The sequence below is a fragment of the Scomber japonicus genome, chromosome 1, assembly GCF_027409825.1.
Source record: "Scomber japonicus isolate fScoJap1 chromosome 1, fScoJap1.pri, whole genome shotgun sequence".
NCBI classification, from domain to species: Eukaryota; Metazoa; Chordata; class Actinopteri; order Scombriformes; family Scombridae; genus Scomber; species Scomber japonicus.
This window is the reverse complement of record NC_070578.1, coordinates 4,365,236-4,391,144: the sequence shown is the minus strand read 5'-3', so window position 1 is coordinate 4,391,144 and position 25,909 is coordinate 4,365,236. Positions and strand designations below refer to the sequence as shown.

The following is a 25,909-nucleotide window of genomic DNA, read 5'->3' as shown; positions in this document are numbered from 1 at the left end:
CCTGTGAGCTTTGTTTTAGAAATAGGTTAAACTGCCTGAAAAAGGCCTGTGCTTATGACTAGCAGTTTCACATTTCACTCAGAAAAATAAAGCCATCCCTTTCCACATCCTGTCTGTGACTTTTAAAGCTTTTACTAGCTCTAATAATAAAAATTTAGGTCTTATAACTTGTTTGTCATAAATTCTTCATGTTTTCATGTTAGTTTAAAGCCTTTATTCTCTAGTACTCATGTTGGTTTACATTAGGTTTTTAGTCATTTAGATGTCCCTTTCCTTTGTTAATATGATAAATGTTTAATAAATTAATAATTCATGTTTTTTTAAATAGCAGGCTGTTGAGTTAGCTAAGACAGCATTAGCCTGATGTAGCTGTGTTTACTGAAATGGGAAATTCCTCCTCTTATATGGTTGTTTGTTTGTTTTTTACAGTGGTTAGCCTAGCCTAGCTTCTGCTACTTGCTAATACAGATTTACATTCATTCTTTAAACGTCAAAAAAGCCTTTGCAAAGGTTGACCTTTTAACACATTGTGTTAAACAAATCTTATTTTCGAAACCGAATACAAAAATCCATTGGAGTTATAGTAGTCCTCTAACTAGCTAGCCCATGGCCATGCTAGCATCTGGGCTAAAGTACAAACAATGTAATTCATGTGCGTCTCTGTTAAACACATTTCTGCTATAGAACAGCCCTGTTCTCAAGCCACACCATGACAGAATGAATTAGCATTTAGCATTACTTCTTCACTACTTTAGCTCTAGCCAAAATGTGACACTTCTGATTGCTGTGGGTGCGCAAGTGGTTTCATTCTGAGTTAAGTTATCCAATTCACTATTTTTATCACACTGTATACATGACACTGTGCCAACAACTACCACATTAAGATCAGTTTACCCGTCATAGAGGAAAACTACTCATGTATTATGTCTTTTGTTGCTCTGTAGGAAAAGTTCCAAAATCTGAGTCTCGGTTGGATACTCCAAATATGACCAGAAAGCTTGCGATACACACTGGGGGTATGGTGTTTCAAAAACCTGGGCTTTGACCAGTCAGGGAGAATTTGATGAAAAATGCAATCAAGCAGCATCATGGGAAATGTATGAGCCAGAATTTTTGCAGGTAGAAAAAGCATAAAAGTCAGGATACCTCCACCCCCACTGCATTGATTTTGACCATTCCTTTTCAAATTGGTCTCTTATAAGTTCCCCTAAACTTACAAAAGTAGTAAATTAATGTAATACCCCATTAAGATGATTTTGTCAAAGCTGTAAATTACTTTTTCGGTTGTGTATAATTTTTCCATGCTCCAGGGCAATCTGAATGATGCGATATAAACAGACACACCTTTGCTGCTATGCTTTCTAATTAAGCAACAAATTGAGGACTACTGTTGCAGATATTGATATTCTGACTGGCCTATTAGTCCAAGGTAGTGGAAGAATGGCTCCCTATAATCACAACTCAAGTTGTCACAGGTTGTAATGTTTGCCAATAGAACAAGTCTTCAAGTACTTAATGCCCCTTTAAACATCCTATATTTCATGTTAATTTAACACCAACTTATAAGCATTCAGAGTTACTGGATAAAATGGACTTACAATCTTTAGAGAGTTCCATGATAAAAAAGGGAAGAAAATAAAGTAGCTTTACTTTGATTACTAACATGGTCCTTTGCATTAAGTTTATGTGCTGAAAAAACTGTGTAACATAATGCCCAGTCTTACCCTGGTATCCACATGAGAACTGATACCTGCATCAGTAAGGGTGCATCTTTCATACAAACACATACTGGAAGTCCAAAAGAGAAGTGACGAGGAGGTGACGATGGCAGCCAGTAGACAGTGTTGATGAGAAATCATGTTGTAGATTCTACTTTCAAACATCACAGCTACAAATAATGATTTCCCTTTCATGCTTTCTTCACCTAATGTTCTTCTATGAGCAACTGGTTCTGTGGGATACAAGAGGACACAATAAAGAAACACAGTTAGTGGTATTAGTCAACCAAAAATAAATGAATAGATAACTGTAACTGGACAATTAGTGGAGAGCACAGTATTAAGAGTAATAACTGCATTTAGTATTAGAGCAATAGTAAACCGTGACAAAATGAGACATAATTTCCTGGTTTAAATATGGTTAGAAAATAACACAAATAATACATTTACTTGTGAATGAATGAAAATGTGCATCTCATGTTCAACCTACAGTAAGTGATTTTGTAGCTACTTGGGTGCAGCAGAAACAAGCTATCAAAAAAATACTGATACCGTTACAGGGAACTTCTTAGCAAATAATATATATAATTTTGTAATAAACCATTGACATAAAAACTTTAAAACAAGTTCTCACTCTCAAAAAAGGGACATTATGGTGTGTTATTTTCTATGAACAATGGTTATACTGTGAGGGAAAATTAACTAAAACTAGACAATTGTGTTTTAAATCAGCAGACTGCAGATGGAACCTGGTGCAGCACCTTAAACTGCTGTGCTCAGGTACACAAAGTTCCACATGCTGTTGGAGTGACTCCCCTTATTTATGTTTGAAGGAGGTGACGTTAGCTAAAGAAGACTAAGCTAGCAGCCGAGTTAGCCGCCGAGCTAGCAGCTGAGTTAGCAGCAGAAAGCTCTCAGACGTAGCGTCCATGTTTCTGGTAGAGGTGGTGACTTTGATTGACAGGTGACACTTAGTAGGGGGCGTTGTTTTAGCGAACTTGGCGGGCACTCCCACAGCGTTTGGGAGCAGAGAAAGAGGCTGATTTTTACGTAAACTTTTAAGCCTAATTTCATATATTTGGCGATTTTTTTAATCATTCAAATTTGGCAGGGTGGTTAACAACACACTTTTCTGTGGTATGTCAAACTCAGAACACATATTTATTCTTACTTTACATGGACTTTAATGATTAAAGTGAGAGTATTTTGTATACATAAAGAAAGGCCAGTTGGGTTGTTCAAGAAGATGTAAACCTTGCTGTAGAATAGTCTCAGCTGAAAGATCGTACACCTCAAATTGAATGCAACATCTTCAAGATCACCAGCTATACATGCTCAAGTAAAGGTAATACACACTTTAGTGGCCAGTTAATGAAACAATGAGTTTTGGTAGGGAATTAGATATAAAAGTGTCACAATCAACAAAGTAGTAGGGAATTAAGAGTTGTGCTTTCAGACCAACATTAACCAACAGTAACAAAGCAGGAAAAGGAGCATTGCACTGTTTAGAAAGGAACGCTCACCTAAACAGTATGTAATCCATTCAAAGAGCTTCAGAGCAACAGTTTATATCCTGTTGCTTCCTCCCATCTGTGCTGAGTAAACACTGGCCTGGTTTTAAAGACTTAACTAAGACTTCCAGCACTACACTGGTGTAGCTATGAACTTGATATAGCTATGGACTGACTCATCATATGAAGGAGCCCACAAACAACAGAGACCTTCAACATCTCCAAAAGTCTGAACATTTCTAAAGTTGTGGTTCTGATCAGTCCTGTGTTTTCTTTGAGAGTCCCAGCTCACAAATGTTCAAACAGAGGTAATCATAGAACGGTACATCCCTGAAAAGACCCAAACAGAGCTCTACTAATTACCATTCAGTTATTATGTTATGCCTCACAACATTTGAGAAAGCTGCAGAATAATCAGTCATTTCTGCTCAGGAAATTAGAGAGACATTCAAAAACGCAGATTTGATACACCGACTTTAACCGTGAGCTGTTCTCTTCACACGTGTCAGGAGAGGATTGACAATGGATTGATTCGTGATAAATACGTAAGCTTTTGTGAATCCCACCTTACTGTCGGTGGTATTTTGGATGATGTCGTTGTTGGGGTCTCCTCCCTCAGAGCCGCTCTTCTGGTCGTCATCTTTCCCGTCCTTCTCCAGATCCTCTTCTCCAGACGAGATCCTGGACAGCTTGGAGGATTTCTGCCACAGACATATAGTTGAATGTCAGCAGCACATCATACTTTGGAGGGTAGACCTATAAACCAAGGACTCTAACACTGTAAGATCATTTTAGATAACTTTTCAACACCATCTAAGCTTGACATGCCTGCTGTGACTAGTCATGATTGCTAAGCTATGATTGAGCAATATCTGGAAGATTATCAGTCATTCAGAGGAAAAAGTTTGTAGTAAAATGAGACGCCTTGTCCTGCAGCACAGCTGGATCAGCCGTCAGTCAGCTCTGTTATGGTGTTTAAGGGTTTGTATTTACACATACAGTATATGCACTGTCCAAATATAAGGATGTATAGTTATCACTGCCACTTATATATTAATACTGTGCAGAAATCTGTTGAACAGTGAGTAAATGGACTTGGCTTCACTGATTGTTACTGAGCCATTTCTTTTATTTATTACTGTTGTGCATCTGCATTTATTGATATTCTGATACCAATTATTACAAAATAATACAAATTAAACTATTTTATTTAATGTATATAAACATAGCACAAACAGTAAGGAAATGTGTGTTTGGTAGAGTATTTCTTTGTCGTAACAATACTTCTTGGCAATAAATCTCATACCGTTGGAAAGCCTGCTTATTTACCTTTTAAATGCTGCCACATTTGTAAGGAACATACATTTGTGGGATGAGCAGCAGAGCTGAGTATGTGGGTGGCGCCCATGACAAATTTGGCAAATCTTCTCTGCCAATGCCAAACAGCTTATTATACCCCCGGATACTGCCAATCAGGTACCAATCAGGCATCAGGTCAGTTGGTGTCTGCTCCAAGAATCTCTCCAAATAATGCCGCAACTTGGTTTTGTGGAACACCAGCTTCAAGTTGCCCTATCTCACGGGCCCTATCCAGGCATGCTGATTCTTGGAGCAGACACCAACTGACCTGCTCATGGGTGCCTGATTGGTACTTGATTGGCAGCACCTGGGGGTACCAGAAGCTCAAAACAAGAGACAATAGCAATAGCAAAATAAGCTGTTTGGCATTGGCAGAGAAGTTTTACCAAATTTTTCATGGGTGCAACCCACATACTCATCTCTGCTGCTCATCCCACAAATGTATGTTCCTTACAAATGTGGCAGTATTGAAAGGGGAAATAAGCAGGCTTTCCAACGGTATAAGCATTGTTACAACAAAGAAATACTCTACCAAACACACATTTCCTTACTATTTGTGCTATGTTTATATAAAATAAATGTGGTCACAAAATTGCTGATTGGGCCTTTATAATAATAAAATATAACAATATGGCAAAAATGTTTTTTTTGGTAGGGATTTAAAGGTCACTGAGGTAGAAGGATGAATTTCAACAGGAAGACTGTTCAGAGTGTAGGGACTCTAACAGCTAATGCACAGTCTTATTTAAGTCTAAATCAAAGGACTGCGAGCAGAGTCTTGTTGCCAGGTCTGAGGTGAAGTACAGGTACATATGGACACAGTAACTCACACATGTATGCTGGAGCAACACCATGAAGTGCTTTAAAAGTCGGGGTAAGTGCTGGAAGCCAGTGAAAAGAGGCTGAAGTGGGGCTCATGTGATTTATTTTGTTTGTTCTAGTTAAAAGACTGACTGCAGCATTCTGTGTAACTTGACGGTGTGACCAATATGATAATCACTTCTGGAGCAAATGAAAGCATGAATAACTTCATCCAAGTCAGAGAAAGATACAAATGATCAGATTTTTTAAACAATAGATAAGGCTTACATTTCTAGCACAATGCTTAATGGAGCAGACCAGGTTATAAAATGTAAATTTTGATGTGTTTAATGATTTGAATAGGATTATTAGACATCTGACATTTGAGGTCCATTGGACAGTTCTTTAAGGATTTAGATTGCTGGTGAATCTTAATTTTATGGACACAAAGCAGTGTGTCATCACAACTTCAGTGATGAAAATGTTATGATTGTCTATTATTTGGACCAAGACGTGTTTATTTTATTTACATTTATTACATTTGCAAGCAAATGAATGAATTAACTATTTCCTCAACTATCAACCCATTTGAAATGAGTATGAAATGGTAATATCAGTGGTACAACCCATCCCCTAAAACACCAAAAAGCTCCAATTTAAAATTCAGTAATTGCACTATTGATCAGTGAGCCTGTGTGTGCCTGTGTGTGTGTGTGTGTGTGTGTGTGTGTGTGTGTGTGTGTGGGAGTAGGGTTGAAAGGGGATTGAGAGAAGGTTGATAACCATCCTATAAACACAGAGATCACTTTTAATATTTCCTCTGCTGAGGAGATTCCATTTCCCTCAAGTGCCTCTTGTACACTCTCACACACACACACACACACACACACACACACACACACACACACACACACACTAGTGTTTCAATGATGTGACGGGACACACACACACCTCAGCAAACGCCACATTCCTTCAGATGCACCACATGTGCTGTGCGTAATGGAGCCTAGTTGCTAGGCAACAGCGGTTGCTAAGTGAGGAGCGGGATGTGTGACTTTTTCAACCTGCTTCCATTTACAGCAGCAATGGCTTATGCACTAATACAGTAACAGTATTGCAGGGCTCAGCTCTGCAGCACTTCATCCCTTCAAACCTAGGAGCTTTTTATCCAAAACAAAGACACGGTCAAATATAAAAGAACAGTGTAGGGAATACAGTCAGATCATCAGGATGAATGATATATCACACAGTGAAGCTACTATATAAAGAAAGCCAGTATTGTGTCTATGAGTCTATCCCAATGAAGTAGCTGCTCATAGGCTTAAACTATATATCCCTCTTAAAATGAACACCAGGTACATGTTAGAGGAAATAGTTGTAATTATTTTAGACATTTCTTACAAACATGTTGACATGTCACGGGTGTAAATAATAAATGATGGCTGAATTCCATTTAGCTGCTTCAGATTTTTCTAAAGATTGTTTTAATTGTTTGCTTTTATTGGACAGTGGCAGCCAGGAAAGCATGGGAGAGAGATGGGTATGATGTACAACAAAGGTCCTTGGCTCAAACCATGGACGTTGCTGTTATGTGACATGTGCAGTAAGCATTCAGTTACTGGGATGCTCCAGCTGCTTCTGCTCCAGGCTGTGCATGCTGGCTTACTGTCACACTGTCATGGATTACTGGGACATAAGAATAGAAAAGAACCATAGTTAATATTATTAGTAACAACTGTGCTTTTCAAAGTCAAAATATCTGCTGTGAAAATCCCTACTGTCAACGACCAAAACCAACAATGTGTGTTCCATTAACATGTGCAGTTCCACTAATAATTAAAAGTCCAACCTTCCCAACACTGTCATGTGGCTCCCTTCATAGCAGCACTGTAAAGTGTAAGATAAGAATTTTAAAAATGTTTTTATTATTTTTTTAATAGGCTACGAGTTACATAGTCTACACATCATACCATTAGCCATCAGACTGTATCCCAGCTCCCAGTACCTCCCACTCCCACTAAAAAAGATGCTGTTTTAATATGGAAGTCCCATTGCACACATGTATATGATCTCAGGAACTGCATATTGCACATTTATACATTGCATATTTGTTTACACGGAGATTGTTTACTGTATATAGTATTGGAATTTATTTTATTTCATCTATTTTATCACTTTTACTACTACTACTGTTTTTCCCCTCACTGTACTGCTGTGTCAACTTGAATTTCTCCTATGGAGAGGGGGTCAATAAAGATACATCTCATCTTGTGGTGGCTGTGGCTCAGGAGCTAGAGCAGTCATCCACCAATTATATGATTGGTGGTTTGATTCCCGGCTCCTCCAGTCCACATGTTAATGTTTCCTTGGGCAAGATACTTAATCCCAAATTGCTTCTGTTGCTGCTCCAACTGTGTATGATTGTATGTATTTACATGTAATGTAAAAGCACTTTGAGTGGTCATAACGACTAAAAAAGCGCTATATAAGTACAGTCCATTTAACATCTTACCTTATCTTATTGTCTGTATTGTCAGAGGCAATACTGGCATTAAAATAAAATGTTTTAAAGCTGTTTTCATATGTGTCAGAGACTTTTGGTCCAATCCATAGGTTAAATTAGGCAGCGAACTCACCACAGAGAGTCAGTCAGGAAGATTTAGAAAAAAAAACGAAGATGAAACAGGACATTGTAAAGACTGAGATCAACAGCTGGAATATTTGACAGATGAGGGAGACACCCCAGTAGTGTTAATGTCAGGTGAGGGAGAGCCCAGAGTGTCCAATGTTCTGAAGTGGTCTATTGAATTTCTATGTGCATTTGAAATGATAAGTATCCTTACTATGAAAGATGATAAAAATGCATGAAAGGTTTTAGTTAAAATTTGTATCTATCTATCTATCTACCTATCTATCTACCTATCTATCTATCTATCTATCTATCTATCCATCCATCCATCCATCCATCCATCCCAGCTGGAGGAGGGTAGGGGCATTTTCTTAGAATATAGTAAGTAGCCAAAGGAACATGCTTAAACAATGAAAGACACAATCAACGAAAGACTTAGATGAGTTACAGAAGCTAGGTTAGGCTGGGTGTGACATTATGACTTTGTCTCTTCATATAATCTCATTTTCTAGACACAGTCATTTCCTGTCAGCTGGTCACTGTAACTGTAGAGACACAGCGGCTTACAAGTGTCCTGCTGTAGCCTTCAAATATTCACTACATTCCTATGATGACACAACACACGCCTTTACTGTAAGATCCAGCAGGATGGTAAGAAACCTGCTGTCCCTCCACTGCTACACCAACTAATTAACCCAAACTGTCTACCTACAGGTGTTTGCACCAGGCACTCACTCTCTTAAAGGGACAGTACTTGGTTGCCAGGGCCTATGAAATTATTCTTAAAGACAGTGTAGAGTGAATTCATACATTTTCTTCTAAACACATTAAATAGATTATAAATGTATTTCTAGAAAAGGTGTAAAAAGCATTTTAACCATTTAGATTTGAATTGTGGAGCTAGGCTTCACAAACTGTGTTTCAAGATTTCTGTGTTCAGGATTTAGTGGGCGGGTCTGAAATGTGGCGGTGATTAGCATAAACCCACCCCTGCTGCTGTAGAAGTATAAAAATACATTCAGCACACACTACTACTACTACTACAGTCTACAGTTAGTCAGTTAGCTGAGTTAGCCGCCGAGCTAGCAGCTGAGTTAGCCGCCGAGCTAGCAGCCGAGTTAGCCGCCGAGCTAGCAGCTGAGTTAGCAGCAGAAAGCTCTCAGACCTAGCGTCCATGTTTCTGGTAGAGGTGGTGACTTTGATTGACAGATGACACTTGGTAGGGGGCGGGGTTTCAGCGAACTCGGTGGGCACTCCCACAGCGTTTGGTAGCAGAGAAAGAGGCTGATTTTTACACAACTTTGAAGCCTAATTTCATATATTTGGCGATTTTTTTAATCATTCAAATTTTGCAGGGTGGTTAACAACACACTTTTCTGTGGTATGTCAAACTCATATTTATTCTTACCTTACACAGACTTTAACTAATTAAATATTTTCTCATTAAACTTAAAATATATTCAAACATTAAGCCCTTTCATATAACTTCCAACAAAGCTTGTTAGACCTGTACACAAGGATAAGGACAATACCTTTCAGCCATCGATCATGTGTAAATAGCTTCATGTGGTTGTTTATTTGTGTATACGACGAATGCAACGCCTTCGTTGTTTGCTTCTGCTGCTAATCATGTCTCAAATACAAGGTCTGTATAGTTTATTCTAGAAGAATTTTTTAAAAAGCATTTGTTAGGGACTATTTTCAGCAGTGGTATAATCCACATTTGATCTTTAATTAATCTGGAGAATATTTTCTTAACTAAAAAATGAATAAAATGTATAATGTGTAAAGAAAATTGAGAAAAATGTCCATCACAGTGTTAACATTGTGTCGTCCTGTTTTGACTGTTCCTTCTTTCCTCCCTCCTTCTCTCTTTCTTTCCTTCCTCTCTCTTTCCTCCCTTCCTTCTTTCCTTCCTCCTTCCTCCATCCCCCTTTCTTCCTTCCTTCCTTCCTTCCTCCCTCCCTCCTACCTTCCTTCTTTCCTCCATCCTTCCTTCCATCATTCCTTCCTTCTTCCCTCCCTCCCTCCTTTCCTTCCTTCTTCCTTCCTTCCATCCTCATACCTTCCTTCCTTCTTTCCTCCATCCTTCCTTCCATCATTCCTTCCTTTCCTCCCTCCCTCCCTCCTTTCCTTCCTTCCCTCTTTCCTCCCTCTTTTCCTCCCTTCTTCCTTCCTCCCTTCCATCCTCCTACCTTCCTTCCTTGACTCTAGGACAACAGGTTGTTTTGTGTGACCCACAGTTCCTGTTTACCCCTGTTATTAACATGCTTCTCAGGTGATCCAATCATAAGTGGACAGCTATACAAGTATAAACAACCTTAAAATACTCATTTTGATCCTGTCACTCCAACCACTTGCCGGGGTGGTCTAGGACACATCTGGAGGAGCACAGATGTATGTGGTTGGAGCTGGAATAGCTTGTACATTTTTATTCGCTCTTGCACCAGAAACAAACTTGGTGCTTGTCTGATGTGATTACTGTGTGCAGAGCCTTTTAGACGTTCTAGCAGAAGTGATCAGTGGTCAGCTGGAGACGCATAATAGGCCCTGTTTACACCTGCTGTTAACATGTGTCTCTGGTGACCTGATCACAAGTGGACAGCAGAGACTCACTGTGTACTTTTACATACTGTTCACAATATCCCTCATTATTAGTCTCTATACATCATTTATGAACCACAAATCATTCATGAATAATCTCATCAGTCTTTGATAAAGTGGTGATTAATCCTTAAAGAGTTTATTCTTCAGTTTTTATGCTTAAGAGAAAAAAAAACATTTACAATCACACTATATATCCGTCCTATGTTACATACACAGGAGACGATTTCAATTCATTATATTAAATGTTGAATTAACAGTACTTTAGAATAAACATGAGTCAAACACTTAACAAAAGTATATATCAGCTGCACAAAAATGTTGTGATATTTCCTTTTTTAAAATTTTATTCTGGATCACATGAGGAAAAGTTGTTATATTTCTTGCTAAAAGGAACATTTTTAAGGTTTTTTTTTTCTTCTCAAATTATCATTATTGTTGTGTGGGCTAAAGAGCAAAGAGCTAATGAAAATTGAACTAATAGACTTGATATGTACAAACTATTCCAGCTGTTCAGATCACCACACACATCTGTCCTCCTCTCAATTCTTTCAGCTGTTATCAAAACACCCACCTGGACTGATGACAGCTGACCGATGATGATAAGCAAAAGCTGTGCAAAAGCTGTGTGGTCAAATGTGTGAGTGTGAGTTTACACTTTATTTAGAGCTGTTCACTTCAGATCAGATCACCCAATGCCAGGTGTAAACAAGGTGATAGAGACAGGTGTGAACTGCTATGTGCCTCTGCTGTCCACTTGTGATCAGATCAGGAGAGAAGCATGTTAACAGAAATACTAATTTCATGATGTCTAAAAATAAAAAAGCTAAACAGATTACCCAGTTATAAAAATTGTGGCTAAAACCACTTATACCCTATACTTTATGATTTGTTTTGATGCTGTATATCTGTGTGATCAGCTGTGCTTACGGCATTTGGAATATCTCTCTTCCTTTTTTTTTCTTCTCTCTCTCTCCAGTCATGAAAATGTGTGACATATTACTGAGTGTTATAAGTGAGGCTCCTTAACTTATGATATGTGTGTGTATGTATGTATGTATGTACGTTTTTATGTATTTAGGTATATACTTTGGTATATTGTGTATTCTATTTTGTTTATTTATTATTATTATTATTACTAATTTATGTTTTTTATTTATTTATTTTTTGGTAATGGGAGGTGGGGGAGAACAATCAAAAAAATAATAATAATAGAGGAACAACTATTTCTTTTCCTGTAGAAAGTATGTTTTTTTTTACTTTGTACATATTTTTGTACATTTTTTACTCTTGCCAATAAATATAAATTACAAAAAAATAAAAATAAAAATTGGCTGATTCATTTTCTGTCAATTCTTGTTCCATCATCTCCTGTTACACCTGTACTGTCCTCTCTCCTGTGTTAGTGTGTTCAGCTGCTGAAGTGAAGTACCTTGGAGGTAGCCGTCTTTTTCCGTTTGGATCCAGTCTTGTCTCCCTTCAGCTTCTCCTTGTCTTCTTCCTCTTCCACGGAGTCTCCCTCCTCACCCTCGCTGCTGCCGTCAGCCGCGTTTCCCCCCTCTTCTGTTTCTGATGAACTCTGTTGCTGGATGGCCTGTGTACGGAAACAAAACTCATAATTACTGAAAAAAATAAAGGAGTGATTTACAGATGTGAGAGTTCAGAATAATTCATGCAACTTTCAAATTGCGTCTGCTTTGAACAGCACTTTCACTTGTGTCTTCTAGTTTTGACGAGGCAACAATGTGGCTTTGTTGAGCATCCTAGCCCCCCTCCTCCGTGTCTTCTCCCTCTGTTTTCTCTGAACTACAAACATAACAGACTACTGACTGACCTGATAGCCTGTGAACTTGACTCCAGGATTGTTCTCAATCTCCCACAGGCCCTCGTTGAAGCCTTTCCTTTTGTTGGACTTGCCAAACTTGTCTTTATACTCCTTGTAGGGTAGAAGATCCTTTGGGCCTAAGAACGCACTACAGAAGAGGGGAAGAGGTATTTACTACTAGTTTTACTGCAAACAGGCTGGACAAACTTTAATGATACTATATTTGACACATAGACTGTATAAAAGAATTTAAAAGATTTGACATCAGCATGTTTTTAATTGCCATCTTTGACTTACTATGTGTAAGTTAAACAGCTGATAGGTCGGAATTTTTAAGTACTAATGTGGGTTTCAGTCATTTTAGAGTCACATGATGATCCATATAATGTCTTTTTTGAAGGACAAAATCAGAAGTAAATACAAAATAAGTGAACACATAACCATCTTCAGATATAAGATATTAAAGATGCCCTGTGGAGTTTTCTAGTAAACAAAAAAAAGGCATTGAGCCTTTCTCACCCAAACATTGGGTTTATGTTTGAGGTCTAACTAACGTGCTAAATGCATTTCTTTCCTTATAAAATATTTGCAAAGCAGATTACTAGCTTGCATTCTTCTTCCCTGCCTTTGTGAGTGCAATGCTGCTTTTTATTGGTGCATTACAGTCATCTGCAGGAATGGTGTGAAAAAGAAGAGGCAGGACTGTCAGTGTGTCCTCATACACATGCATGAGATTAGGCCTGTCACAATACTTACATTATGGACTTATTGTACAATAACATCATTACTAACATCATCATGTCTATATATGGACTCATCATATGATACATGGATATGAGCTTGATCTTTTTTTGACCTCAGTTTCACCACACTTCACATTAGCAGCTAAGAAGCTATTCATGTCACATTGGCTAAACAAGTAGTGTCCTCTATTCCTCACTGTGTATGAATTAAAGGTAAATAACTCTGTTCCCAACCATAAGTGTAGCACCCACTCTACAATCTCACCCTGCACCCCCCTTACATTATTATACTATTATATTATCATTATATCAGTGGTATAAAATGATCTTCAAATGATCAACAACTGAGAAAACTGTCTGTGAGATTTTCAACCCTAAGTTCAAAATGGTTTTGTCAAGCTATTAATTCCAAAGAATGAATGAACTTGGAACTAAAACTTATCAAATGTATTGTATTCAAACAATACCCAGCACCACTTCTATTGGGAAAAAACTTCATGTGACTGAACTACTATTCATGTACGCCAGCTGTTTTCTTGGAAGCTGGACGTCCTGGAAGAAAAAGTCGCCTACGTTTCATGAGTCCCGAAGAAGAAGATGGGGTACTTGTTGGCAGGTGGCTTCACAGCTCCTTCAGGAAGCTCATCGATCTGAAAGACAGAGAGAGAGAGACTGAATATTTATTACATCCCTCTTAATGCTGAAAGCTTTCTGTCTTAATCACCGGTGTTAATTATCACATCACCTTAAGTGACATTGGCTTGTATGGGGCTAGTAAAGGCTCATGTCCTGTCATACATGCACTATAAAGCATGGTGAAATTGAACTGAACTGAGTCAGTCATATCTACTGTATGATGATGGAGAGAGAGAGAGAGAGAGAGAGAGAGAGAGAGAGAGATGCTCCAGGTAACTTGTTGTAAGAGGTTACAAATGGAGCCTGACAGTGATAGAGCTCATTGCACTGAGGACATCCACAGCAACTCATCACATGATAATAAGCCCATGTGCGCCATTCAATACGAGGCCATACATACTATATTGTGACTATTAGACAGTCACTACAAATTAAAAACATCATTGTGTTGAAACAGAGACGCTGCGGGTTACATGAGGTCAACTACTGTCTCATTTAACCCACGTGTGACAGCTAAATACAAACAATCCATCAATAAAAACAGATGTTGAGCTCATTCACGAGGAATATAAACGTGGGAAATGAGCGTTACAACTCGAGTAAGAACTGAATGAAACGAGCGAGCTGAGCGAATAGAGCTCCGTAAATGTTACGTGTTTTCATCCTTTTTAATACGTACATTTTGCCTCAATGTGGAGGATAATGACGGCTAGAAACCAGACATGTGAGTAACAGTAATACGCAGAGCCAATGTTGGCCGTGTGTACCCCCAAGCCGAGCTCAGGGGAGCCGCGGCTTGTTCCTCCAGCAAAAGCAGCGGCTGTATTGTGTAAATGAACCCCGCCTCCCTGCGCTCCCAGCCCGGCCGCATCACACTCACCCTCGCCGGCCAGTGCGGGTATCCCTTCATTTTAGCGAAAACCAAATCTCCTGCCTTGTACTCCCGCGGCCGTGGTCGAGCCATATCGCTGGATATAAACTGAGCTTCGGGATGAATTTAGAAATCCTTTCGCAGGGCCCTCAACACAGGGCTAAATGATCGACCATCAATGTTTTTATATCAAGACTGCAGTTTACACGGAAATAAATAATTAAAAAACGCGGAAAAACGGGGCCTGGAAGAGGGCTATCCTCTTACGCACGAATTCAGGTGTAAACACGATCAAGAATGGCCTAAGTTGGAGTACCTGTGCAGTCTGTTAGGAATAAGGGGGAAAAAATCGAACTTCCGGGCTTCGGAATAAAAGCATTAGTGACGCACATGTTTTCCAATACAGGCGTTTTATTATGTTAAAAGTCTGTCTTCAGCTCATCTCATACATCCTGCAAAAAATAATAATACAATGTATGATGTTACCAAACCCAACAGAATAACGTATGGTAAGTTTTCATATAATTATAAGAGTAATTTAAATGCTCATTATCAGACAAACTGCACACACTGACACACATAAGTACAATGACTTTATTATTTAATGAATAAGGACCTGCAGGTTCTCTGGATCATTGACAGCTAGCAGCCACTTGGTGGAACCATCTCCCCAATAAACCACTTGAATCTCTTTTGAACCTCCTGCAAGGATAGAAAGCCTCAGTGTGACTGCACACAAGACAAGTTATAGCTGTTACCAATTCTACTTGTTTCTAATAACTACTAATATTACTACTATTATTAATATTATTATTGTAAACACGTTAAAGGGGCAAAAAAATGATAACAATTAATTACAAACAGGAAAGAATGTTTTTACTGTGATGGCTGTGGATCAGCAGGTAGAGCAGTTCGTCCACTAATCAGAAGGATGGTGGTTTGATTCATGACTCCTCCTTCATGTCTAAATGTCCTTGGGTAAGATACTCAACCCCCCCAAATTTCCCCCTGTGGTTGCTCCAGCATCCTGCATTGTAGCTTAATTGTCACCATCAATGTATATACGAGTAGAACTGTTCAGTTTTGGCGTTGAAAATAAAATTTGAAATTGAAAACAAAGCATGAACTGATAAGGAATCATTAGCATTGAAACACTTGTTTTGGAAAAAGTGGTATCTGCACTGAAAAAAAGTTTAACTGAAAAATAAAACATGGACTTTCCTGATGTGTAAAACAGAATCCATCATACCTCTAATTTTATGAAATCCACTTTAATGGGTAGACAGCAGATGCAACGGATCTATAACTTGATGGATCTGATTAATATTTTTGTAACAATATTGAAGAAAATGCAGCAGTATTTTGTACACAAATAAAAAGGCATATTTGGTTATTACAATATTTCTCCTCAATCCAGAACACCCTTAACCCCCTGACTTACACCCCATCCATCAGGCCTCTTCAACAAGGAATACAATGATCGTATATTAGCATTGACAACAAAGACAGAGGTAGCAGTAGATCAAATTAAGTAAGTAGTAGACAAGAATTGTAATAAACTGTAACAGTGAAACTAACAAGGTGGTAAAAAGATACAAAATAAGAGTAAATAAGATAAGAAAAAGTAAATATATAAATAATACATTGCAAAAGGTGACTCCACAACAGGATAATTCTTATTCAAGTAATTAGAGAGGTAAAGACAATTACATTTATTTGAATATATGGGAATGTTGGGTCTCTTTAAAATTAAACCTTTGGAGAGCTTAACTATAGTGAGCTCTGTGAGGCTGGATGAGGCTATAAGCTGAGCACCAGAGGAGGATGAGTTAATAGCTTTGTTCCAGAATTGATAAGAGAGGGTAGTTTGCAGTTCATTCTGCCAGCTTGCTCTTATTTTGATTTTTAAAATCAAAATCATTTGTTGGTCATAGAGGTAATACACATGACCCTTAAAGTATCAGCCATGAGTGTGTGATCTGTGCCAGTAGCAGGTGAGATTTGAGGTAATGCAGAAGAATGGGTCTTTGCAAAGTTCTGTAGTTAGAAGTGTTTAAAAAAGTCTGAATTATTTAGTTCAAAATTGGCACACAATTTGTCAACAATGGCAAATGACCCAATGAAAATGTATTCCATCGCAGAAATACTTTAGTGATTCTTGGAGTCATCCCTGGATCAGGAGATGATAGAATCAATACATCTGGAAAAGGATGCAGGTGAGAAGATGGGAATATATTGAAAAACATTCATTTTAACAGTCTGCACTTTCCCCATCAAAGAAAGAAGTAAGCGATCCAACCTTTGTAATTCAGGTTAGATGTTTGCTGTTAAGGCCTTAACATTTCGTACACATAATAAGTGGATCGTGTGATGATGTCCAAAATATTTGAATCCTGTTTGGAGAGCTAGAATAGAATTGATGTTGATATTTCTAAGGTTAGTTTGTTAATATGAAAGCATTCACTTTTTTGAAAGTTTAAATTTTTTCCTTAATTTCAGTGAAATTTCTGCAGCTCTTTATTGAAATCTCTAATTATATACAGCATTTGTTCATGCTGTGGAGGAAATCCAAGCCACACATTCTCACCATCATCTGACTAGCGCATAAGCACTATTGAAGAGTCATGTCCATTCAGTCCACACTAACTCTGACCTGTGTTCAGTCGTCTCTGTTCTGAGAACCAGCAGTGTGTCAACAGCAGCTCCTGAGGGGCTGAGAGGACAGCGGCTGGACAAAGTGCCTTCAGCAGGCTGACTGAAATGTACTGAACAGCAATTTCATGTAGGCTCTACGGGAAGATAGACATTGTTGTTATTGATCAATTCATTGTTTTTTATTTCTGCCTACAATGAGACCTGTAAGTTCACACGCTGGGAGTCTTGATCAGTCAATATAGATACAGTTAATATATTCAGAACATATAAACAGCAGGGTCCATGTGTGATTTAAACAGCTGTCTGAGAGCTCGGGAGGTCCCAGGTTAACAAATGTATGTCCATGAGTCACATTGACTAGTGTCTGCCACTATATGCCACTATATCAAGTAATGCTGGAAAAAGATAGCTATATTTTAACTTTTTTTAATAATCAGTTTTTTCAGGTGCACATGCAGTATTCAGTTGTATTTATTAGTAAAATAAAATCAGATCTAGATTTGTTTTTAATAGATTCTCAAAGCAGCCTCAATATGTCATTAACTGCAAAATTTTCTGCAACATATGAACTTTATCCATTTGTTTTTATTGTTGTGGTACATGTCAGCTACTACTGTGGTATTCATGTCAGTACAATATTTGCTAAGAGAACAGAACATATTCTTAATGGACATGAGCTGAACACACTGTAACCAGGCAGTAGGGGAAAAAGCTTGTTGTGGTTGAATGTTGTTTATTAAAGAGTAGAGATTTAAAGTTACCATGGTGTTACATTAGGTCAAACTAGTGCTAAGAAAATGTTTGAACTGTTGGTAACTCAACACTAAAGGCTGGTTCCTGGTAATTATGTACACCTGCTACAGAACAAAATAGGGTGCATTACTAACTTTTTGTTTATTGATACTATAAATCAATTAATTATTTAGTTAACCATTTTTAAAGACTGTGTAAAGTAGGCTGACCAAACGTCCTCTTTTCCCCGGACATGTCCACTTTTTACGTCCCGTCCAGGGCGTCCAGGAGTTTTTTTATAAATTGACGATAATATCCGTTTTTTCTTGTGTGTGTGTGTATATGTGTGTGCCCCCCCCCCCGTCCACCCCCCACCGGTTGTCATTGTTTGGGTTAGCGTGTGTGACGTAAACACCGAGAGGCTGCCCTGTGGGCGGATCTCCAAAATTCACAACAAAAAAAGCAGCAGACACCGGTGGTGCAGCTGAAGCGTTCAAGATGCCGAAGCGCAAATGCACGTTCACAGATGAACTGCAACAAAAATTCCCAGTTTACCGACCTGGTCGGGACATATGGGAGGCTGAGTGCACCGTGTGCAAAGCTGGTACTTATGTGTCTGTGTCCAATAAAGGTGCCGGGGACCTCACAGCTCATATGGACACAGAGAAACATAAAAAGGCAGTGCGAGGTGAGAGTAGTTCAGCAAAGTTGACTGAGTTCTTTGTGAAACCTGGAAAAACAGAGGATTATTTTACATTACACTGAAAATTTAGTGAGAAATATTTTGTTAAAGTTGGATTTCCTAATACAGAAGAGGTATTATTTAGAACATTATTTCATATTATTTATTTCTTTATTTGTCCAGTAAGACTTGAAAAGAGAGCTATTATTTTACAAGTTGATTTTTCTGACACAGAAGAGACATTATTTCTATCATTATTTTATTCCAGATATTTTACATTTATATATATATATATTATTTTATTTTATTTATTTTTTACAATTGAGGCATAATAAAGAAAGTTCAGTAACCTCTGAGAAGCCTATCTGAATTTCTGTCTTTGAGAGATATTATTTTGTAATATAACATAATATTCTATCCATACATATAAACTTTAAATATATTAAAATTATAAGGAATCTTTGAGTAAACTGTGAGTATCATTTAAGTAGGCTATCTCGTGGCCAGGCCGAGTGTCCTCTTTTTTGGAAATCAAAATATGGTCACCCTAGTGTGAAGTGAATTCAAATATTTTCTTCTGAACACATTAAATAGGTCATAAATGTATTTCTAAAAAAGATGTAAAAACATTTCAACCATTTAGACTTGAATTGTGGAGCTAGGCTTCACAAACTGTGTTTCAAGATTTAGTGGGCAGGTCTGCTGCTGTAGAAGTATAAATACATTTAGCACACACTACTACTACTACAGTCTACAGTTAGCCACTTATCTGCGAGTTAGCTGATGAGCTAGCAGCAGAGCTAGCAGCAGAAAGCTCTCAGAAGTAGCGTCCATGTTTCTGGTAGAGGTGGTGACTTTGATTGACAGGTGACACTTGGTAGGGGGCGGGGTTTCAGCGAACTCGGTGGGCACTCCCACAGCGTTTGGTAGCAGAGAAAGAGTTTTTACACAACTTTGAAGCCTAATTTCATATATTTGGCGATTTTTCAAATCATTCAAATTTGGCAGGGTGGTTAACAACACACTTTTCTGTGGTATGTCAAACTCAGAAAACATTACACATTTTGCAAAACAAGCATGCATTTTCACATCAAAGTACGCTGATACAAGTTACTTAAGTTACTTTAAAGTACACAAAAAGGCCTTAAGCTGGTGTAGTTGTGTCTTCTAGCTTTGAATGTTAGTCATTTCACACTGTTGGGGCCTAGCAGTTGCTACAGGAAGCCTCACAAATTGGTAAAGTATGTATTTCTATTTCATGCTCTAAGATATGCCTGCTTGCTTGTGACATTATATTGACTGGAGAGTCCTATAATGTGGACGCAAAATTCAGTCACACTTCAAAATTCATTTAACTTTTGTGTTGTCCTTCCGGGTCAAATTGACCCCGCCTGTTTTGACTGTCCTTCCTTCCTCCCTCCGTCTCTCTTTCTTTCCTTCCTCTCTCTTTCCTCCCTTTCTTCTTTCCTTCCTCCATCCCCCTTCCTTCCTTCCTTCTGTCCTTCCATCCTACCTTCCTTCCTTCCTTTCCTTCCACCCTCCCTTCTCTCTTTTCTTTTCCCCCTCCCTCCTACCTTCCTTCCTACCTTCCTCCCCCCCTTTCTTTTCTCCCTCCCACCAACCTTCCTTCCTTCCTTTCCTTCCTCCTTCCCTTCCTTCCTCCCTCCCTCCTTTCCTTCCTTCTTCCTCCTCCCTTCCTTCTTTCCTCCCTCCTTTCCTTCCTTCCTCCCTTCGTTCTTGTCTTTATTCATTCCTTCCTCCCTCCTTTCCTTTCCTTCCTTCTTCCTCCCTTCCTTCCTTGACTCGAGGACAACGGGAGGGTTAATGTTAAAACTCCAAAAACACCTTTGATATCGATGAGCCAATCACAGTTTGATTACAGTATGATGCCTTTTTTTTTAAACAAAATTCAATAGTTGTTTCTTTTGAAAGATCCAGACACATTTTAAATGAAAGAGTTACCAAAACTGATAATGAATGTTTTTATTTAAGTTTTGTCACCGTCTTTCTGCAGCAGTTGATGGTCCTTCTTCTGGGTCTGAATTATCATTTTGGACTTCCATGTCCTCTCTGGTATTTTTATTTTGAGGTTCTTCCTGTCTAGAGCCAGTGCTCGATGTGGAGGCCTCATGACTGTCTTCCATCCTCCCCCTCTTCAACATCCAGGAGCTTTGCAATATGTTGCCAATTGTAATCCGCCACTCAACAGTAGGGTGCAGAATGCTTTGGATGAGTTGCTGTGCCTCAGATGAAACAGTCGGACTATTTGGGAATGTGATTCTATGCTGCTTTTGAGCCTCCACCATCTTCAAAAGGTTGGTGCTATTAAAGGGCATTGATCCATAGAGCATCCTGTACAGCACAACACCCATACTCCAAACGTCAGACACTTTGGGGTTGTATGGAGAATGAATTAAAACTTCAGGTGCTGTATAGGACAGACTCCCACAATAGGTTTCACTCAGCTTCATGTGGCTGTCCATGTAAATGAGCCTCTTGCTGAACCCGAAGTCACCCACTTTGAGGTTGAGATACATGTCCAAAAGTAGGTTATCACATTTCAGGTCTCTGTGCACCAGGTCCCTGTTGTGAAGATACTGGATGGCCTCACACAGCTGTGTGAAAAGCCTGCAGCTTGAGTGTTCAGATAAAGACCCTTCACTTGTGACATACGTAGAAAGATTACCTTTCACACAGAGCTCCATCACCATATAGACCTACAAATGCAAAAGGGCATGTTCAAATATATGCAACAGGATACCTAATTAATGTAAATCTAGATTAAGAGTCTACAACTGTTCCATAAAGGGCCATGTGCTTGCAGGTTTTGTTCCAACCAATCAAGAGCACACAATTCGACCAATCAGCTGTCTGAAGACTGAGATCAGTTGATTAAATGAGTCAAGTCTGGTGTGTTCCTGCTTGGTTTGAATGAAAACCTTCAGCCACATGAACCTTTATGGAATAGTTTGGACATTCCTGGTCAGCCATGCTAGCAGCTCTCCAAGCTGTACTTGGAAACAATGGTGCTTTGAGCTAAATGCAAATGTCAGCATGCTAAAATGCTGATATCAATCATGCATAATCTTTATCATGTTCATCTTAGTTTAACCTTTCAGCAGGCTGACATTTGCTAATTAGCTGAGGCTAATTGGAATGTCACTGGTGTTAATGGTGGCTAATGGGAAGTCATAAATTAGTGTATTGGCCAAATTGAGATTTTGACCTGATGATGAAAGATGAAATACGATGACCAAAGTTATTACAATTCATCCTATAGAGAACATGAACGCATGTACTAATTTTCATGGCAGTCCATCCAATAGTGAGACAGAGAGAGACTAGAGGAAAACCTTTGCTCTCAAACAGAGATTTAGGGTCCCACAGGCTGGACTGAAAAGACTCTTTTGTCTCTCAGGGCTCTTTCACACCAAGCAGTTGGCACTAAACAGTCCATTCGGACCAAAAGCTCTTAGTTCGGTTAATTTTCGTTGGTGCGAAAGCATCAATCGCACTAAATCAAGCGCTTGACCTACCAGAAGATGAGAGAACGTTAATCGGACCAATCTTGATTCATTTGCAGGTGTGAACACGGACCACACCGCAGTCTGTATGCTACATAGTAACAATTTTACTGACTGAGGGTGAAAGCACCCTCAGTCAGTCAAACTGTTAAATGAGTGTAGGTTTAAGTAGGCTTCAGTACATCAGTGAGCCATGAAATTGATCACACTGCTGCTACTCATTCGTAATGTCTGATATGTAGTATGTTTGTGTATGCTGTTGGGTTAAAAGCTGTGTTTTGTCATGTACGCCTTGGGACGCAATCAAGCAGCAATTACAACAGCTTGAGGCTGAAGCCATAGCAGAAGTACCTTAAAGTACCACTGACAGTGACTAGATACCCCAACTGACTCCCATTCAAAAGTCCTCAACTTCTCTCTAGATATACTAAGTCAATCATTTCTTCCCATGAGTCATTATGGCCAGTGTTATCAAATTCAGGTCCTCTAATAAGTGAACTGGTGGTCATTTTGGAAATCATCACCCCCTTAATAGGATTTGAAGACTTATTGTAGCTTTGATGTCTGCTGTGTGGGTGTTGACAGACCGCTATGATTGACAGTTGGTTCATCTGCTGCTATTGTATATACACTGGGACTCGCACTGAGTCAGATAATTGTTGCAATAATTCTCTGAAGTTTAATGTTCCTTGACTGTGAAACCAACCTTTTTAGCACAGATTAGCTAAAGTAGCTAATGTTAGCTTAGGTCCAGTGCTCTGTTTCCAGTTACCATATTCACCACCCATGTTATAGCATGCCATTTTTTGCTCATTAGCAGTAAACAGTAAATACAGCACAGGCAGATGGGAATCCAATCCAACTTTATTTGTTAAGCACTTTAAAACAACCATGGAGTGCTGTACAGAAGAAAAGACATAATACAATTATTAGATGTTAATGAAGAGTGGAAATGTTAGCTCAAGTGTGCAGTAACCAGAATTTCTAAGGTATCGTGAAAGTCATCACCCCGAAACCCCTATTTGGAAGGTTCTAGCTTCTTATGAAAAAGGATGGAGCCAACCATGAGCTCCAACCCGCTCTAATGCAAATCAACTGGTAACGTCACACCTTCCTACGTCTATCTTTATATACAAATGTCAAGAAAACAATCGGGTAATAAAGAGAAATCAAAATCAAAGTAGGGATCATTTTCTGAACACCATGGATATTTGAAAATTTCAAGGCAATCCATTATCTATTTCAATAAGGCATTTAACCAAAATCCAGAAACCTCCTCTCATTCTACCATACCTACCACAATTACCACTACTGCTACTACAAGCATGCGATTGACTCGTTTCATGTTGATTTACTCAAAATTAGTCGTACTTTGACTTTTTTTTTATAACCACCTCCTGCATTTCAAATGAAACTGGCCCTTGCATGTATTAATTTTTGTCGCGTATCTCTTGGCAAATGTTCCCAGCTCTGTGTAGATATGCAGTACTTACAAGTAACATTGGTTAATCATAAAGTACCAGTCAGTGGTACTTACTGTCCTGCTCTTTTTCATATCTAAAATCCGGTAAGTCTTGACAATGTTGGGATGGTTCAATGACTTGACAATCTCCATTTCTCGAGACAGGAAGATTTCCCAGCTATCAGAATGCAACTTTTTCGTGTCTACAATCTTGATGGCAACTCTCTGCTTCTGGTGGGTTGAGTATGCACACACAACTTTACCATACATGCCTTCCCCTAGAACGTTCCTATACGTGTACCCATTCCTCTCCAAGAATAACTTGTCAATCATTGTGTATGTAGTGATGATATAGTCAGCTGAGTTACTCCTCAAATTCAGATCCAGGTTAGTTTGGTGGTGAGTCAGATCAGTATATATACAGTGTATGGAATCATTAATTTATGACATAATTTTTAGAATTTTCCATCAGAACTACATTTAAATGATTCATTTCTTCTGCAGAGCAACAACACAACTTTTATAATGCTTTATTGGCAATACATTTACTAACAAATTAACCATAGTATTAAAAACTGGGCATATGTCTGGATAGAAAATATTAAAAATATGAAATTAAAAATTGTAAACAATACAATAAAAAGGAAAAAAAGAGAACAACATACATCAGCCTTCAATTTACTTTACAGGTTAGTACATTCAGGGTCTATTCATCTGTACAACTGCACACATTTATGCAGTTTTTAAATACTCTTCATGGATTTACTATACAATCCAAACTCATAAAACACATTAAAAGCGGGCTTTTCATGGCTGTGTATCTAGTATTTTGTCATTATGAGAATTGTGTTCATCAGCAGACTGATGGTCTTGTTTCTCTTTCTTAAGCAGTCAATACATTCCATCCACATGTGATCAACAGATAGATCCTTCTTTAAAAAAAAAGTTTCCAATATAGTAATACAGCAAGCAGAGGAAATATGCTGGTTTCAAATCTTAATCTGAGGAATTTGCTAAATCAAATTATTTTTGTTACATTAGACTAAAATGGTCTAATTTCAGAATTCTGTTTTTAATCTAGTACTTTGGCAGGATCCGTGTCCTTGATGATGTCATCAAGTACTCTGTCTGGTTTGGATAGAAGTCATAAGCCAACACCTGTCTAATCAATTGATGTAATCATATTTCAATAGTCAGTCAACACAAAACATCAGCATTGACACTCCATTGTTATGGGGAAGTATTAGAAATACAAGCTCAGCATTTTTAATACAGGGAACAAACACCACATGTGTGTCTCCAAAACAGGCAACTGCTGAGTTCTCAAACCATCTCATACTGTCAATAATTTGATTCAATTCATGAAAATACTGTAATAAGCTCTTCAAAGCCAAAGCCAAGACAGCCAAAGAGCGAACCTTTTTCAACACATGACATCAAAGTCATTGAATGTTAATAAAAATACTATTTACAGTTCCACATACAGTATTCTCTCACTTACATCAGGTCACAGACTTTCATTTCATATGTTCTGCATCATTCTTCCCGTGCAGACACCTGAGATAAAATAAGGTGTGTAACAAATGCAGCTTTAGCATGACCACAGTGATGTTATCACAGGCCCATGACCTTAGTGAGTTTGTCCTTAACATGAGATTTAAGTTTGAGGTTTTGAGTAGAGAGGCAGACTGTTATTATTATAATAACATACAATAATATATTTTTTAATAAGCCAGTACAACAGAAACAAATTCTCTTCATTAGGAACAAGGTTGAGAATATTGTGAGCAGAAGTCTGAGCTCAGTGTCTGTGCTTGAATCTGGCTTCTTTTCTGTTCCTGGCTGCTTCCGTCTTCCCTCCACAGTCACACACTGCAGGACTAACTCAGCTGCATCAACTATTGTGAAAGAAGTATTTCTACACCGTGGTTCACCTAGTGTATTTCTTCCTGTAATGACTGTAGGTAAGTGTTGTTGTCCAGCAGGTGCTGCTACTGCTGCTGCATGAAACATATTGATTGTTGATGTTTCTACTGTTTCAGTCACAGTTTATCAGCCCGGGTCAGATCAGATAAGAGCATGTTTACCATTTATTTTTACATCCAGTCTGCAAATTAAAGTTTGAACCAAGAGAATTTTACCAGCTCAGTCAAATTA

The 25,909-nt window shown here is 38.5% G+C and overlaps 2 protein-coding genes across 2 annotated transcripts; both read right to left on the bottom strand.

The window, feature by feature from the left end:
* Nucleotides 1-1,467: 1,467 nt before the first annotated feature.
* On the bottom strand, nt 1,468-14,930 carry hdgfl3 (HDGF like 3). Its single transcript, XM_053338154.1, has 6 exons — nt 14,707-14,930; nt 13,764-13,840; nt 12,457-12,595; nt 12,055-12,216; nt 3,796-3,930; nt 1,468-1,951 (listed from the first exon to the last, which is right to left on the bottom strand). The coding sequence occupies exons 1-6, from the start codon at nt 14,788-14,790 to the stop codon at nt 1,925-1,927; spliced, it is 624 nt and encodes a 207-aa protein (XP_053194129.1). The 5' UTR covers nt 14,791-14,930; the 3' UTR covers nt 1,468-1,924.
* Nucleotides 14,931-20,763: 5,833 nt separating this feature from the next.
* Nucleotides 20,764-24,085, bottom strand: LOC128361655 (testis-specific serine/threonine-protein kinase 1-like). Its single transcript, XM_053322177.1, has 2 exons — nt 23,828-24,085; nt 20,764-21,483 (listed from the first exon to the last, which is right to left on the bottom strand). Exons 1-2 carry the CDS (start codon nt 24,083-24,085, stop codon nt 20,764-20,766), a joined length of 978 nt encoding a protein of 325 aa, XP_053178152.1.
* Nucleotides 24,086-25,909: the final 1,824 nt, after the last annotated feature.

Coding starts and splice junctions, on each gene's coding strand:
- hdgfl3 (XM_053338154.1), bottom strand. CDS start 14,790: ATGGCTCGACCACGGCCGCGGGAGTACAAGGCAGGAGATTTGGTTTTC. Junction 12,217..12,456: donor TCAAGTTCACAGGCTATCAG/GTCAGTCAGTAG, acceptor TTCCGTACACAG/GCCATCCAGCAACAGAGTTC. Junction 1,952..3,795: donor AAAATACCACCGACAGTAAG/GTGGGATTCACA, acceptor TGTATCCCACAG/AACCAGTTGCTCATAGAAGA.
- LOC128361655 (XM_053322177.1), bottom strand. CDS start 24,085: ATGATTGACAAGTTATTCTTGGAGAGGAATGGGTACACGTATAGGAAC. Junction 21,484..23,827: donor ATATGAAAAAGAGCAGGACA/GTAAGTACCACT, acceptor TTGCATTTGTAG/GTCTATATGGTGATGGAGCT.